Source organism: Zosterops lateralis, assembly GCF_965231275.1.
Source record: "Zosterops lateralis genome assembly, chromosome: Z".
NCBI classification, from domain to species: Eukaryota; Metazoa; Chordata; class Aves; order Passeriformes; family Zosteropidae; genus Zosterops; species Zosterops lateralis.
In genome coordinates, this window is record NC_139800.1 from 41,788,964 (window position 1) to 41,801,586 (window position 12,623).

The following is a 12,623-nucleotide window of genomic DNA, read 5'->3' on the forward strand; positions in this document are numbered from 1 at the left end:
CTCCCTGAGCAATGAGAGAGTAGTAATTCACAGGCCTGAGCTCCTCTTTGACAAAAAGTGGTGTGTACTTGTACATGACATGGAAGGAGTTTTCCACTCCTGTTCTGCAGAAGAGAGAGGCTTTCACACAGCATACAAAATGGGAGGACAGGAGATAAGGCTAAGACCACTACAGATTGCAGTATAGTCCTATCCATAGCTAAGTGGGCCATATCCATTAGCTTGGAACCAATTTTACCACTGTTTTGCTCAGTGTAGTCCTTATTTCCGACCAAAGTCCTCAACCAGGAATGTTCTATTACTCCTCTTCAGGAGATAAAAAGCAATCACAGAAACAACCATTTGCTCTGCTACATCAGTTTAAACTTCTAGCTATAAAAAGCCTAGTTCTGCTTTCCTCCAGGACTTTTCGTCCCTGCAGAGCAACAGTGCAGGCAACCTGACAGCCAGACCCTTGGCACGACTCCAAGTGTGAAGATGCTCAGGTCCAGACAAGAGGCTCCCAAGAAAAACATTGATTGCTGTGAGACAATAGGCAACCCTACGCGTCTGCCCGTGCTTAGCAAAGTTGCTGTAGTGCTTGTTTGCCAGCTTATCATATGCAGTTGATAGAAAGATTTGCTGTACCCACAAGATCTTACAAGTGCATTAAAATAAGACACTTGTGGGATCCATGTTCCAACTTCATTTCAAAGTGCTGCTCCCATCACTGGCACAATTTACGTGCCTATCGCTGTCCTTGGGTTGCTATTATTCACTCAATAACTCTGTCAAGAGGTACCTTTCCAGGAGCATGCTGTAATCAGCAGTTCTGGGTCAAACCAGGAGTACTTTTACCAAGAATTTCTGAATGTTTTACCCTGTACCTCTCGATTCAAGCCCTCTGAAGGTCACATTACTGGACACAGTGAAACAGAAGAGCAGAGGTAGCATACATACAACCTCACTTGAACATTCCAATCACTCGACCCGAGTAACCCTCCAGCTCGCATTCTTCTGGACGCGATAAATACTCGGCGGTGGGCTCTGCCGCCTCCCATTTTCACGCCGGCTGGCTAAAAGGCCGTTTAAGAATTAGACCCACCGGTACCCCAGGCCTTGCCCCGCGGGCAGCATCCATCCCCCGGCGCTGCTCCCGCGGGCAGCATCCATCCCCGGGCGCTGCTCCCGCGGGCAGCATCCATCCCCCGGCGCTGCTCCCGCGGGCAGCATCCATCCCCCGGCGCTGCTCCCGCGGGCACGGGGCGCGGTGAGCGGCCAAGGGGCGGGGTGCGGCGGGGCGGGACGGGACGGGACGGGCAGGGCCGCCGGAGCGGGGAGCGGAGCCTGTCCGGGGCCAGGGCGGCGCAGGAGCAGCGTGCGGAGGCAGGAACCGGGGGCAGGCGGACGCGGGGACGGAAAAGAGCCCGGAGGGGCGGTCGGGAGGGAGGTCGGGGGTGTCTGGGCGAGGCGGCTGCGGGCAGCCACGGGAGCGCGGGGCCGCGGGGATTGGCGGCGCTGGCGGGGCAGGGCCGGGGCCATCCCAGCCCCGCCCGGCCCGGCCCGGCCCGGCCCTGTCCAGCGCAGTCCGGGGCCCGAGCGGCGCCGGCGAGGCGGGCGGTGGGCGGACGCGGCAGGTCCCGGCTCCCCGCGCGGTGCCCGGGCTGTGGGCAGAGGAGCGGCATCGAGCCGCCGGGGACCGCGGGTCTGGGCGTCCTCACAGCCCGCGGGCAGAACGGCGTTCTCTCTGAGACCGGCACGGCGCGGACACGTCGGGTAACTTAAACAAGATGTTTGTTCCCCTAGAAGGCTCGGGCCGCGGCGCTAATGGAAATTTGAGAAGTTGCTGAAGTTTGGAGTGGGGGAGATAGGTCGGGAGCGCGGACAGGGGAAGAAGTCAAAATGTTTTCCCTTTAACGACCACGAGTTAAACCATGCGGGAACTCCCCTGTGAGGTGTACGTGTGTGCTACGCGGTATTACAAAATTCGAACTGATGTCTAAAAGCCAGAAGCCAAGAAAAATAGCTGTTTGTTTTCCCGAGGCTGTAAACTGCCAGCACGTTCACTTAAGAAAAAATCTTTTTAAAGTTTGTTTGAGTTCTCTGAGACATTTTTCTGCGGCAGATGTTTATTGTCTAAACTTCATTTGCATCTTGCACGGCTTAATTTCAGTGGAAATGTGTATTGAAATGCGCTGCTCTTCTCAAAAGTCCTTTCTGTTAATGAGACTACCAGGGTGTGCCTGATAAGTTACATGTGTTTACTTTGCATTTGGAGAGGCTTTACAGATACATAAAATATAAAAAGGTTTGGCTTCGGATTTGCATTCTTGTCTTTCCCTTTGTTTTGAAAATTCTTTTTTTTTGGCCAAAGTATATTGTTGTATGTGGAAGCAGAGGAAGAACTGCAGCGCATGTGGCGGTGGTAGTGGTGGAGAAGGGGCATCAGGTTTCTTTGGTCAAGTCTGTTTGTGGCTATTTGGAAAACAGGAAAATACGATTCCATGTTCTAAGTGTACTGAGTGTGTGGTGTCATATGTTCTTCTGCAGGCAACAATATATAGCGGAAGGCCAAGTCCTGTGCTCACTTTATTCTCACTTGTTGCTTTCACTTTAGGAAAATTGAGAGCAGTTTGTCTTGCTTTTTGAATACAAAGATTTCCTATTTCTTTTAGAGTTAAAGTACCAGTGTCTCATGTGAGAGTAAAAGCCCTCAGCTGCCTGTGGGACTCGCATCCAGAGAACCCACTGGAAACAGAGAGTCAAGATGTATGGGAGGGAGATGGTTGCCGAAGGGTTTTGGCATCCCCATTATCACAGGTTTCCTGGTGCCTCCTGGCATTGGGAAGTACGTGTTCCCAGAGAAAAGTTTCAGGCCAGGGGAGCCAGTGAGAGTGGTGACCCTGAGTTTCTACCTGTACCACTTTGTGGTTCAGTTGGAGAAAATGAAGGAGCTGTGTCTTGCCATAGAGCGAGTCAGGGGACTGTGGCCTTCCACACAGCATTGCTTCTTTCATGTGTATGGCAGAGGGATCATACAGATACTGGTGGACCCTCTCCACCAGTGATGTGATCCATGGTAAAGAGCCCCTGCTTTCATTTGAAAGGGTGCTTGACCATGCCAGCATCCTTGACCTCTGCAGGAGACCACATTAACCTCTATCCAGTGGTTAAACCCCAAAGAGTGCTGGTGGGTGGGAGGGGGAATATCTTGGTGGTCACAGCTGACCCCAGCTGCTCTCTCCATCCTTGGAGCTGGGACAACAAAGGTCAGCCAAATAGCTGGAGAAAGCAACTGAATTATTCTGAACATGACTGTGGTTCTTGAGATTGTACCACTACATTAATTTGGTAGTTTAGCAATCACTGTTTTAGCCAGCATATCCGTGAGGAAGTGTTGCCAGATTTCCCCTCCACTGCAAAGAGGTTTAACCTTCTAATGGTACATGATGCTGCAGAAGTAGGGATCCTCTGCTTTGCTTTAGAGGAAATAAAAATAATTTCCAGTGGTTTCAAGAGTCTGGCATGCTGAGGTACCTAATCATGGCAGTGCTGGGCAAGCAACATGCCACAGACAGGTTCTTCAGGTAGTTTTAAAAATATTTTGAACTTATATCCATACTTTGTAGCTAGTATGTGACAGGGGCAAACTTGTTTTGAGGAGTAAATCATTGAGCTGTCACAAAGCAGTGACACGTTATCCTGAACCTGACTTGTTGCTTTCTTGTTATTATAATGCATAACCAACATTAATTTTTCTAATTGTTAAAGAAAAAATGTGCTTTCTGAATTACTGGCTCCAAAGCAGGAGGTAAACAAAAGAAGACTATGGCTGAATGATATTACTTGGAAATAAATTCTAATTTATTACATTATTTATATTAACTTTCAAATGTCTTGTATATGATACTCAGTCAGTGAGAGTCCTGGTAAATAATAACGTTACTACTTTCATTGTCTTCTTACTAGCTTTGCAGAGGCAAAGATTTACTTTTGTGATACCAAGTTTGCTATAACAATTTTAAGAGATGTAATTGCTAACAGTGGCAGAAGCTGTAGGATTTCTGCTGATTGAGTGCATCATCCCTGCTTTCAGCCAGGGAAACTGGTATAGTACCATTACCTTTGGTAGAGTCATGACACTTTACATCTGCTGTGTTGTGGCTGATAAACTCCTGCGTCTGGCATATAATTTTCTTCACAGAAAGAAATGTATTTGCCCTGTGATAGAAAAGGGTGATAACACTTAAAAATTACTTTAAGAAATATTCATTTTGTTGCATGTGGTGCTCTTAAATGATAGGAATATTATTCTCTCAAGCAGTCATCAGCCAGTCTGGTGGATGTTCCTGGTTGAACTATTATTAACAAATACTTTTCTAGTCAAATGTAATTGTTTATTTTACAGTGGAAAGCACTTGCAATTCATATGGACACAGTGGGATTTTGTTGTAAGCCAATACAATGAAAGACTGTGACAGTTAATGTGATAATTGTACAAATTGTACAAATCAGCACAGATTGTAACTGAATTACAATTACACTGAATGTTAGCTGAGGTGAAGTTTTTCTGTTGAGAGCTTCACTGTTACCATGCTTCAGAAAAGCATTTAACAGCTCAAGGGCCCAGTTCAGCACCTGGGAAAGGAGTGAGGTGGTTGCTGTAATCTTCTGAATAAAAAAGTACCAAGGACACCAAGCAGCAACTGTGTTTCATGTATTTCTTTCCCATTGGACCTCTTCAACCATAGTAGTTTGGAATTATGAACTGGGCTGGGGAAATAACAGTCGGCAAACACGAAATTATTTTCTCAGAAAGTAATTTCAGAGCATCCTGAATATACTAAAGAATTCAAGTCAGTTTACTGTAAGCTGTTATCAGTTAACTTCTTTTCTGAAGGAGGGAATCAAGGAAGAGGAAGGGTGGGAAAACAGGGTGTGGGTCACCATTTAAATCCCTTTACTTTCATCTGGGATGTGGTTTGCTCCTCCCCTCATCCTGAGCAGGCACTTGAAAATGCATCTCTGACTTCTCAAGTGCCCAAAACAGTCTGTTGGGTCAGCAGTGACTCGCACATTTTCTGATCTTAATCATAAAATCAGAAAATGGATTGGGTTGGGAGAGACCTTAAAGATCATCTTGTTCTATCCCTCCTTACCTTAATACCTGTCCTTGGAAACTGCCTTTAATGTGTTTGGAAAATGTTTATGACCCTTGAGTAAATAAATGCTATGGTAAGAAGCTCCAGCTTTTAGAAAGTTCCCTAAACTAAATTATTTAAAGTTATTTAATTTTCAGCCCCACTTTTCGGATGAGAAGTGTCTTCCTATCCAGCACAATTTTTTTCCTTACCTTAAAAAAAAAAAAAAAAAAAGTTACAAAAAGTTACAAATTTGGATTTGGTTCACATGAAACAAGTTCTGTCTTTGTCTCAATCCTTGTTTTCTTAGAAAAGTGAAAAATTGGCCATTTGCTCATCCTCAGTGTATACATTTGGGGCATGAGCACTGGTTGTCATTAGAGTATGCAGCAACTAAACGGCAACATTTTTGATAAAACAGTAAGTGCTTCTGACATTTTCTGCTATTTTTCCTGTGTGGATCTCTTCTGATATTTTGAAAAAAAAACGTATCTTGAAACATCTGCTGTGAAAATGGAACCTCAAAGTCCATGGGAGGATGTTGCAGTAAATCTAAGTTGTGACTTAAAGAAAATCAGAATTTCTGAGGAAGACAAATTTGGTGTAACTATTACAAAAAAAACCCCAAAACCTAAGAACATTAAATATATGTCCTGTATACCTATGCAAAGGGGGAAAAAAGGTAAAGTTCACTATAAAGAAAACAATACTTATAAAAAAATATGATTTGCCATGTTTATTTTTTAAAACGTAGAAGAAATCCTACTAATTTGAATGGGAAGATTGGCTTTATGATTACTGGCTTTCAGTGAAGCTTCTCAATTTTAAATAGCATAAATCCATGCCATTAACTGGGGGAAGTTATTTTAGGCATTGGCAACATGCAACACTGGCTTCAAGACACCAACTTTCTCAGGATCTTTCCTACCTTGGGTCTGCATGGCAAACAAGAACAAGCTTAGAAACCATAGGGTTTGCCGTGCTGCTGAGGAGGCAGTGATGGTTGGATGGTGTTTTGGTAGTGCAGTCTACACTTAAATCTTTTTGAGAGGAAGTAAACTGCTCGCTGTGCACACTATGGCTTGCTGGGTCTGTTTGCCAGTCCTTCTCATGGCTCTTCTGTGTGTTTTTCAGTTTTGGAAGTTTTGAATGGGGGAAACACCTTTGAGTAGCTGGCTACAGTGCCCTTGTGTTTCTACATCCAGGCTATGTCTGAGCATACCTGCAGCTACCGTGAGGGGCATACAGCACTGCTGGACCTTGGTGCCCCATCAGTCACAGTCCTTCCCCCCTGGCTCCTGGGTGTATGTTGCAGCCTAAGCACTGGGTGACGTGGGAAGACAGTGATATTTATGTTGCATTTGTTGGTTTTATTTACAGAGCCTGGTTTGAGAGCCACTCTCTCCTGAATTAATATGCGCGGCTTGCTGGAGGTGGGGATATACAACACCTACCCAGAGGAGCATTGGGAAGAACGTGGCTTGATCTCCCTCTTGTGGAAAATTATTGGAACTATATTCTTGTGATACTGAAGAAAAAAAGTCCAGCATCCATCAGGAAACAAATGATGGCAGCAGTTACCATGCCACCTGATGCTCTTGTCAGCTCTCAAGGAAATGAAGAGGTGGACTCTCTAATTGTACTGCATTATAATTACACAGGAAAGCTTATTTTAAGGGAAAAGGCAACTGATAAAATAGACCTGCCCACTATTTCATTTCTGATCCTATGTAGTTTCATAGTCCTGGAAAACTTGATGGTGTTGATTGCCATATGGAAAAACAATAAATTTCACAACCGCATGTACTTTTTTATTGGCAATCTAGCTCTCTGTGATCTTTTAGCTGGGATTGTTTACAAAGTAAACATTCTTATGTCTGGGAAGAAAACTCTGAGCTTGTCCTCCACAATCTGGTTCATTAGAGAAGGTAGCATGTTTGTTGCCCTGGGAGCTTCCACTTTCAGCTTGTTAGCAATAGCTATTGAGCGGCACTTGACCATGATTAAAATGAGGCCTTATGACGCAAATAAAAAATACAGAGTGTTCCTTCTCATTGGTACATGCTGGCTTATTTCAATTTCCTTGGGTGCCCTCCCCATCCTTGGCTGGAACTGTATAAACAACTTACCAGATTGCTCAACAATTTTGCCTCTGTACTCCAAAAAGTATGTTGTGTTCTGCATTAGCATCTTCATAGCCATTTTGGTTGCCATTGTCATCCTTTATGCCCGTATCTACATACTGGTTAAGTCCAGCAGTCGTAATGTCACCAACCACAATAACTCTGAGCGGTCCATGGCACTCCTTAGGACAGTTGTGATCGTTGTCAGTGTCTTCATTGCATGCTGGTCTCCACTGTTCATCCTGTTCCTCATCGATGTGGCCTGCAGAGTAAAGGAGTGCTCTATCTTGTACAAAGCCCACTGGTTTATTGCTCTGGCAGTCATCAATTCTGCCATGAACCCCATAATCTACACCCTGGCCAGCAAGGAAATGCGTCGGGCTTTCTTCCGTCTTGTTTGTGGCTGCCTGGTGAAATCCAAGGTGGCCAGATCTTTGCCTATTCAACCTACTCCAGATCACAGTCGAAGTAAATCCAGCAGCAGCAATACCCAGAAGCCAAAGGAAGATTTCCCACCAATAAATGTTCCCTCATGTATTGCTGAAAAAAATGAATCTTCATTTCACAATGGAAACTTCTGTAAGTAAAGGACTCCTTGAGACAAGTACTTTTCCCTTTTTTTTAGGTTTAAGCTACAAGTGTAGTTTAAATATTCATGCACTTCAGTCACAGGAAAAACACTAACCATTTATTTAACTTTGAGAACGTACTTATCAACAATCATTTGCTTTGGATGTTCATTCAGTATCATACCTGATTCAGAAAAAGCCTTTCATGCTACCCAGTGGCCAGGACAGAGTCCATGCACAGCTAAGGACATCATGTGCCACAATGGCATTGCATGCTAAGGCTTCACCTCGCACCTCCTGATCTTGCAAGACATCACTAAAACCTGTTAAAAATTCAGCGTTCACTAAAGACTGCTGGCAATTGTAAGATGAGCCCAGTTATTGCCAGCTGGGAGAAGAATTCATTGCATTAGTTGGTGATTATAGTTCTCTACATGTATCTTGCTGTCGTGTTAGTGGCCTTATAAGTATGTGGTATAAATAGCTGTATATTTGTACAATTTCTCATTTAAAAAATCATCGATTGGTAAAAGTTTACAACATGCTAAACATTGTATTGTAGTATACAGTGTGACTAATTGTACAAATAGATGTGTTTCAATGGGGATATTTAAAATGAAGTAGTAGCTTTTTACTTTCAGAAACTTTAACAAGTCATATCAATGCAGTATTTTTATTTTTTCCATTGTTATTCAAACTTTTCGTGTTTAGTGAAAGACAACATGACAGTTGTCATTGTGGCATTTCACAACATATTTTAAGTAAGCAGTAGTAAACTGTTGAGAGAGGATATATATTTGCTATTTAAAGTAGTTAAAATGTGACCCCTCAATACATGTGTAACAAGTGTATGTGCTGTTTCAGCGAATATATTTTTGCTTACTATTTTCGATATATTTAAGACTGTATGTCCAGCCTATGTAAACCTGTGTACATTGTGAATGCACTACCTAAGCTGAGATCCTTCAGTTCTGAAAGAGTGACATGTCATTTCAGAAAGCAATGAACCACAGTAGGTTCCTGTGGAGCTCCTTCTTTCCTCTCCAGGCCCTACCACAGCATGGGATTGTGTTAGAAATTCTCCCTGGGAAGTTCAGCGAGTGGGACAATGTCCCATTTTCTTCCAGTGAGATCCTATCTTCTACCATTTCTGAACACTTCTGCAGATACAAGAGGGAAGATGCGGTACAAGAGGGTCATGCTGAAGGGCATATCTCTATTTATACCCAGCCCTGCCTTGGATCTGGAAGGAAGGTTTGTTTAGTTGGGAAGTCCTGGAGCCCCAGCCATGACCTTTTGAGAATCTGTTCCAGAGAAGCCTGAAAACAACTGTATGGTTCATCACTGCCTTATCAGCTTAAGTACAGGTTGGTGTTGAGTGTCAGAGTGGTTCTCTGAGTCCTGGAGCAGTAAAGACTTCACAGACATCTGGTTTCCGGTCCTCATGGAAGTGGCCTGTGGTACTTCTGTTAATTGTACTTTATGGCTGGAGGCTTCAGTAGAGTTTGATGGGAAATTCTGGGACAAGTTCCCATTGTCTCAGTAAGAATGTATACATCTAACTTTATTGGGCTCTTTCAAAGATTTGTGTTTAATGTCTCAAGATACACTTTGCCTTATGCACAATCAGAAGTAGTTGAAACTTTTAAAATACACAGCCTGAAAGAGCTCATCCTTAGCTTTACTCTGGTCTTAATCATTTAAAGCAGCAGCATTAGACTCTTCTCAAGTATGTATAGTATATAAGTTGTCTATTGTATGTAGCAAAAAACCTTTAAAATGTAGAGGTTTGCATTGTGATTATCTTTTACAAATTAACAGTCTGTAAATGTTTTGTGCTGTTAGAAAAGTGTATAAGAACAAAGAACTGTATTTGAATGAAATAACTGTGAAAGAGAATAGTAAATATGAAATAATTTCTACCAAAAATGTTGAAAAGCAGTGCACTTAGAGAAGAAGAAAAAGCTAAACCAAGCTAAGCATGATGTAACTATATGGTTTGTAGATACAGGCTGCAGGCTATGTAGCTTTGTGAGAAATAGACTTGGTGGCATTGCCTTGCCATGGCTTGATTAGGTTTTTAGATTTTACATTACTATTGGGCTGTATTGTGGAAGTTCTCCCCTGAAGTTGTGGCTTTTAAAACTGCAAGCTAAAATATTTGTATACTTGTGTTAGTTCCCAAAGTGGTGGCACATGGCAGCTTCCTTGCTATTGTAGAGCAGATAGGCCTTAGGAACACAATGGTTTGAGAAAACATGGTGACTGAACCCACACTAATCCTCATGTCAAGGATGTTACATGATTCTTGCTATATAGATGAAAAATAAAAATTTTTAATGGTCGAAGTCCAAGAAAATGTACGTAAAAGTGAGTTTTAACATCTGTGTTCTAGCCTTAGCTATTGTCAGTATTGGTGCAAGGTGCAAGTAATGCAAAGAACTCCACTGCCAAAGGTCATGTGATTGCATGTTGGTACAAAACCCTTTCAATCTTCGATTTCCTTCTCTTATTTTGGAGCTGTGGGGATACTTTGTTAGTTCACTACCCTGCTGTACTTGAAGCAGGTTTCTAAGGTTCATGGCTTCACCTTTAACACTGCTAATACAATTTACAAAGTACTTATGGCTGGAGGAAAAAAGCTATTGTCAATACAATTGAGTCCATCCCATTGGAAAGTATTTGGTAAGGCATAGATTGTGGAAGATTTCAGAGCAGAATTTTAAATTAGGATAAGTCAAAGGTTTAACAGCAGTAGACCTTAAACAGCCAGGAGGATAACATACCCTTGGAACTGGAAGAAGATGGAGAATATCTTCTTTCACCCTAAAATATTAGAAAATTCTTCCAAACACATCCCAGAATCTAAGCCTTCTATCATCTAGGCTGATTTGAGCATACAGAAAACCAAATTAGATTTTCTTTTCCAATTTGTTTTACATGGAGCAAAGGCTGCAAAAGGAGACTAACATTTCATTTGTCTGATTTAATGAATTGGAATATTTGCTTTGATTATGGATTATGAAATAAATGCAAATCCAGCCACCTGTGGAGAAAATAAAGGTTTTCACAATCTGCTTCCCAAGAATCTTTTATTGCCAACAGTCTTAAAGAGTGTTTTCAACTCGTTAGGTACCAGAAACATTTTGAAAAATTCTAATAAAAAATCTCAAACCTTTAAACTAAAGGTGTCAAGTAGCAGTCATTTTTCAAAGAATTGTGAAAAGGTTTTAGCCTTCTGTGGAAAACATTAATTTAAACTCTGGGTGTTGTGTCTGAAGGCCTCTCTCTAGAGGCAGAAGGCTGTCTTGGTTGAACAGGGAACTTCTTTTGGAAATGAGACTAAAATGGAAGGTGTGTGCCCAGTGGAAGCAAGGTCAGGTGACATGGGAAGAATACTGAGATTCTGTCTACCAGTGTAGGGAGAAAATTCTTATGGTCAAAGCTCAGTTGGAGATGAAGCTGCTAGAAATGTGGGGAACAATGAAAAGAGTTATTTCAATATCAGTGACAAAATGCAGCTTAGAAATAAAATCAGTCCAATAAGGATGAGGATGGTCACCTCACAAACAGGCATGGACAAGGCAGAGGTGTTTAATGCATTCTTTGCCTCTGTCTTCAACACGGATGACAGACCAAGGAAGGCTCAGTGCCCTGAGCTTCAAGGACCACGATTGCTAGAAAGATCAATTCCCAGCTGAGCCTGAAATTGTGTGGGACCTGGTGCTCCAGATGGATCCCTACAAATCTATGGGGCCTGACAGGGATTTATCCAAGAATCCTCAAAGAGCTGTTGTCATTGCAAAATCTCTCTCAATTTTCATGGGGTTTTGGAAATCCAGGGAGGTCTCAGCTGACTGAAAGCTGAAGAATGTTGTCTCAACTTTCAAAAATGGCAGGAAGGAGGACCCTGGAAACTACAGGCCTGTCAATGTCATTTCATTGCCTACTAAAATCATGGTCAAGATTGTTCTAGGAGGTATTGAGAACCTGGAAGACAATGCAGCAGTCAGTCACAGCCAGCACTGCTTCATAAGAGGGAAGAGTCCTGCTTGTCAAATTTGATTTCCTTCTATGACAGGGTGGCCCCCTTTGTTGATTAAGGGAAACCAGTTGATGTAATCTTTTGGGGTTTCAGTGAAGTTTTTCATAATGTCTCAGAATCCTTCTGCACAAAATGTCAGCCCACAGCTGGATAAACTCATCATGTGATGGGTGAGCAGCTGGCTCATTGGTCAGGCACAACGGGTTGCAGTGAATGGGGTGACGTCAGACTTATGACCTGTCACTAGTGGGGTTCTTCAGGGCCCTGTCCTCAGCCCTGTGTTCTTCAGCATCTTCATAAATTACTTGGATGAAGTACTCAACAGAATACTAAGTTTGCTGATGATACTACTTTGGGGGAAGCTGCCAGCTCCTTCAAAGGCAGAGAGGCCCTGCAGAGAGACCTCAGTAAATTCGAGGACTGGTCAATTACCAACCATATGAAAAACATATGCCATGTTTAACAAGGGCAAGTGCTGGTTTCTGCACCTGTGATGGTGGAGCCCTGGCTGTGTGTGTAGGCTGGGGAGTGGGAGGCTGGAGAATAAGACCCTGGAGAGCAGCAGTGTGGAAAGGGACTTGAGGATCCTGCTCAATGGCAAGCTGAACATGAGTCAGCCATGCCCTGGCAGCCAGGAGGGCCAACCCTGTCCTGGGGTACATCATGCACAGCATGGCCAGCCAGGCAAGAGAGAAGATTGTCCAGCTCTGCTCTACACTAGAGCAGCCTCACCAGAACTGCAGTCCTGAGGGCAGTTTTGGGTGTC

At 43.3% G+C, this 12,623-nt stretch overlaps 1 protein-coding gene across 2 annotated transcripts; it reads left to right on the plus strand.

Annotated features, from left to right (window-relative positions):
• The first annotated feature begins 1,662 nt into the window (after nt 1-1,662).
• On the plus strand, nt 1,663-10,941 carry S1PR3 (sphingosine-1-phosphate receptor 3). 2 transcript variants are annotated; one of them, XM_083882809.1, is made up of 3 exons: nt 1,663-1,755; nt 6,501-7,822; nt 9,043-10,941. In XM_083882809.1, the coding sequence occupies exons 2-3, from the start codon at nt 6,685-6,687 to the stop codon at nt 9,102-9,104; spliced, it is 1,200 nt and encodes a 399-aa protein (XP_083738935.1). In that variant the 5' UTR covers nt 1,663-1,755; nt 6,501-6,684; the 3' UTR covers nt 9,105-10,941. The 2 variants fall into 2 exon arrangements, with proteins under 2 accessions (XP_083738935.1, XP_083738936.1); XM_083882810.1 differs by having other exon boundaries at nt 6,501-10,941.
• Nucleotides 10,942-12,623: the final 1,682 nt, after the last annotated feature.

What these genes read in the sequence shown, in the direction of transcription:
- S1PR3 (XM_083882809.1), top strand. Translation starts at nt 6,685, where the DNA reads ATGATGGCAGCAGTTACCATGCCACCTGATGCTCTTGTCAGCTCTCAA. An exon ending in ATTTCACAATGGAAACTTCT is followed by an intron (nt 7,823 to 9,042) that starts GTAAGTAAAGGA and finishes ATTTATACCCAG; the next exon opens with CCCTGCCTTGGATCTGGAAG.